This window comes from Artibeus jamaicensis, unplaced genomic scaffold, assembly GCF_021234435.1.
Source record: "Artibeus jamaicensis isolate MK-2021 breed Jamaican fruit bat unplaced genomic scaffold, CSHL_Jam_final scaffold_474, whole genome shotgun sequence".
NCBI classification, from domain to species: Eukaryota; Metazoa; Chordata; class Mammalia; order Chiroptera; family Phyllostomidae; genus Artibeus; species Artibeus jamaicensis.
In genome coordinates, this window is record NW_026522046.1 from 40,753,714 (window position 1) to 40,755,111 (window position 1,398).

At 60.9% G+C, this 1,398-nt stretch overlaps 1 protein-coding gene across 1 annotated transcript; it reads left to right on the plus strand.

Moving 5' to 3' along the window:
- Positions 1 to 411: 411 nt before the first annotated feature.
- Positions 412 to 1,120, plus strand: LOC119058756 (keratin-associated protein 10-9-like). The gene is given in 3 exon segments (XM_053657934.1): positions 412 to 663; positions 694 to 1,061; positions 1,063 to 1,120. Coding segments are annotated over 3 exon segments (678 nt in total).
- Positions 1,121 to 1,398: the final 278 nt, after the last annotated feature.

Below are 1,398 nucleotides of genomic sequence, written 5' to 3' on the forward strand. Positions count from 1 at the left end.
AAACCTTCCCAAAGCCGGCTGCCTGCAAAGCGAGCCAGGCACAGAGGCTGTCCGGGTCTCTGAAGGGATGATGGCCTACACATCCAGGATGGCTTGAGGTGGGACCTTAGTCCCATTCCACCTGCACCTTCCCCTGCTCTGAGGACCCAGGCTGGGACCTGCCCACCCACTCCTGTTCCCTGGAGACACAGTGGGACAGGCTCCTGAGCTACACAATCTAGATTTACAAGCTGGACAACATCCCAGGCAAACAAACATCTCTGATGATTCTGGGAAGCGGAAATGGCAGCTGTGGGGCTTGGGACACCCAGCCAGGAGAATATAAAAGCCAATAGCCCAGGTACCACACACATTCACACACTCACACACTCACACCTCCTACCAGCTCACCTCCAGCCCCACCCTCACACCATGGCTGCCTCCACCCTGTCCATCTGCTCTAGCAACCTGAGCTATGGCAGCCGTGTCTGCCTGCCTGGTTCCAGTGACTCTTGCACCGACTCCTGCCAGGTGGATGACTGTCCAGAGAGCTGCTGTGAGCCCTCCTGCTGCATCCCTAGCTGCTGCCAGTCCACCTGCTGTGCCCCCAGCTGCTGCCAGTCCACCTGCTGTGTCCCCAGCTGCTGTGCTCCAGCCCCCTGCCAGACCCTTGTCTGTGCCCCAGTGAGCTGTGTGTCCAGCCCCTGCTGCCAGGTGGCCTGTGGGCCCAGCCCCTGCCAATCAGCCTGCACCATCTCCTGCACACCCTTGTGCTGCCAGCAGTCTAGCTGCCAGCCCTCCTGTTGCACCTCCTCCCCCTGCCAGCAGGCCTGCTGTGTGCCTGTCTGCTGCAAGCCTGTCTGCTGCACACCTGTCTGCTGCAAGCCTGTCTGCTGCACTCCTGTCTGCTGCAAGACTGTCTGTTGCACACCTGTCTGCTGCACACCCGTCTGCTGCAAGCCCGTCTGCTGCACACCTGTCTGCTGCAAGCCTGTCTGCTGCACCCCCTGACCCTCATCCTGCTGCAAACCCCCCTCCTGTGTGTCTGTCATCTGCTACCTTATGTGCAGACCCTCCTGCTGCCAGCCCAGCCTCCTGCGTGCCCCTCATCTGCCACCCTGTGTGCTCCCACCCTGCCTGATGTGTCCCTGCCTTAGCCCAGAAGTCCTGCTGCTGACCAGGCATGTCCCCCCAGGGCCAGATGGGTTCAGGTCTCACCTTGTGACTGTGGTCCTTCCAGCCACCCCTCAGTCTACCCCTGACCCATGTTATATGGCTGACCTCACCCAGGATGGGGTCCCCCAGGTCTCCACTGTCCTTATCTGACCTCTGCTCCCAGGAACCCCTGACCTTGCTGCTTCCCCAGTCTCTTGCCTCCCAGGAGGCACCTCCAATGTGCCTCAGTCCCCTGTCATTCCC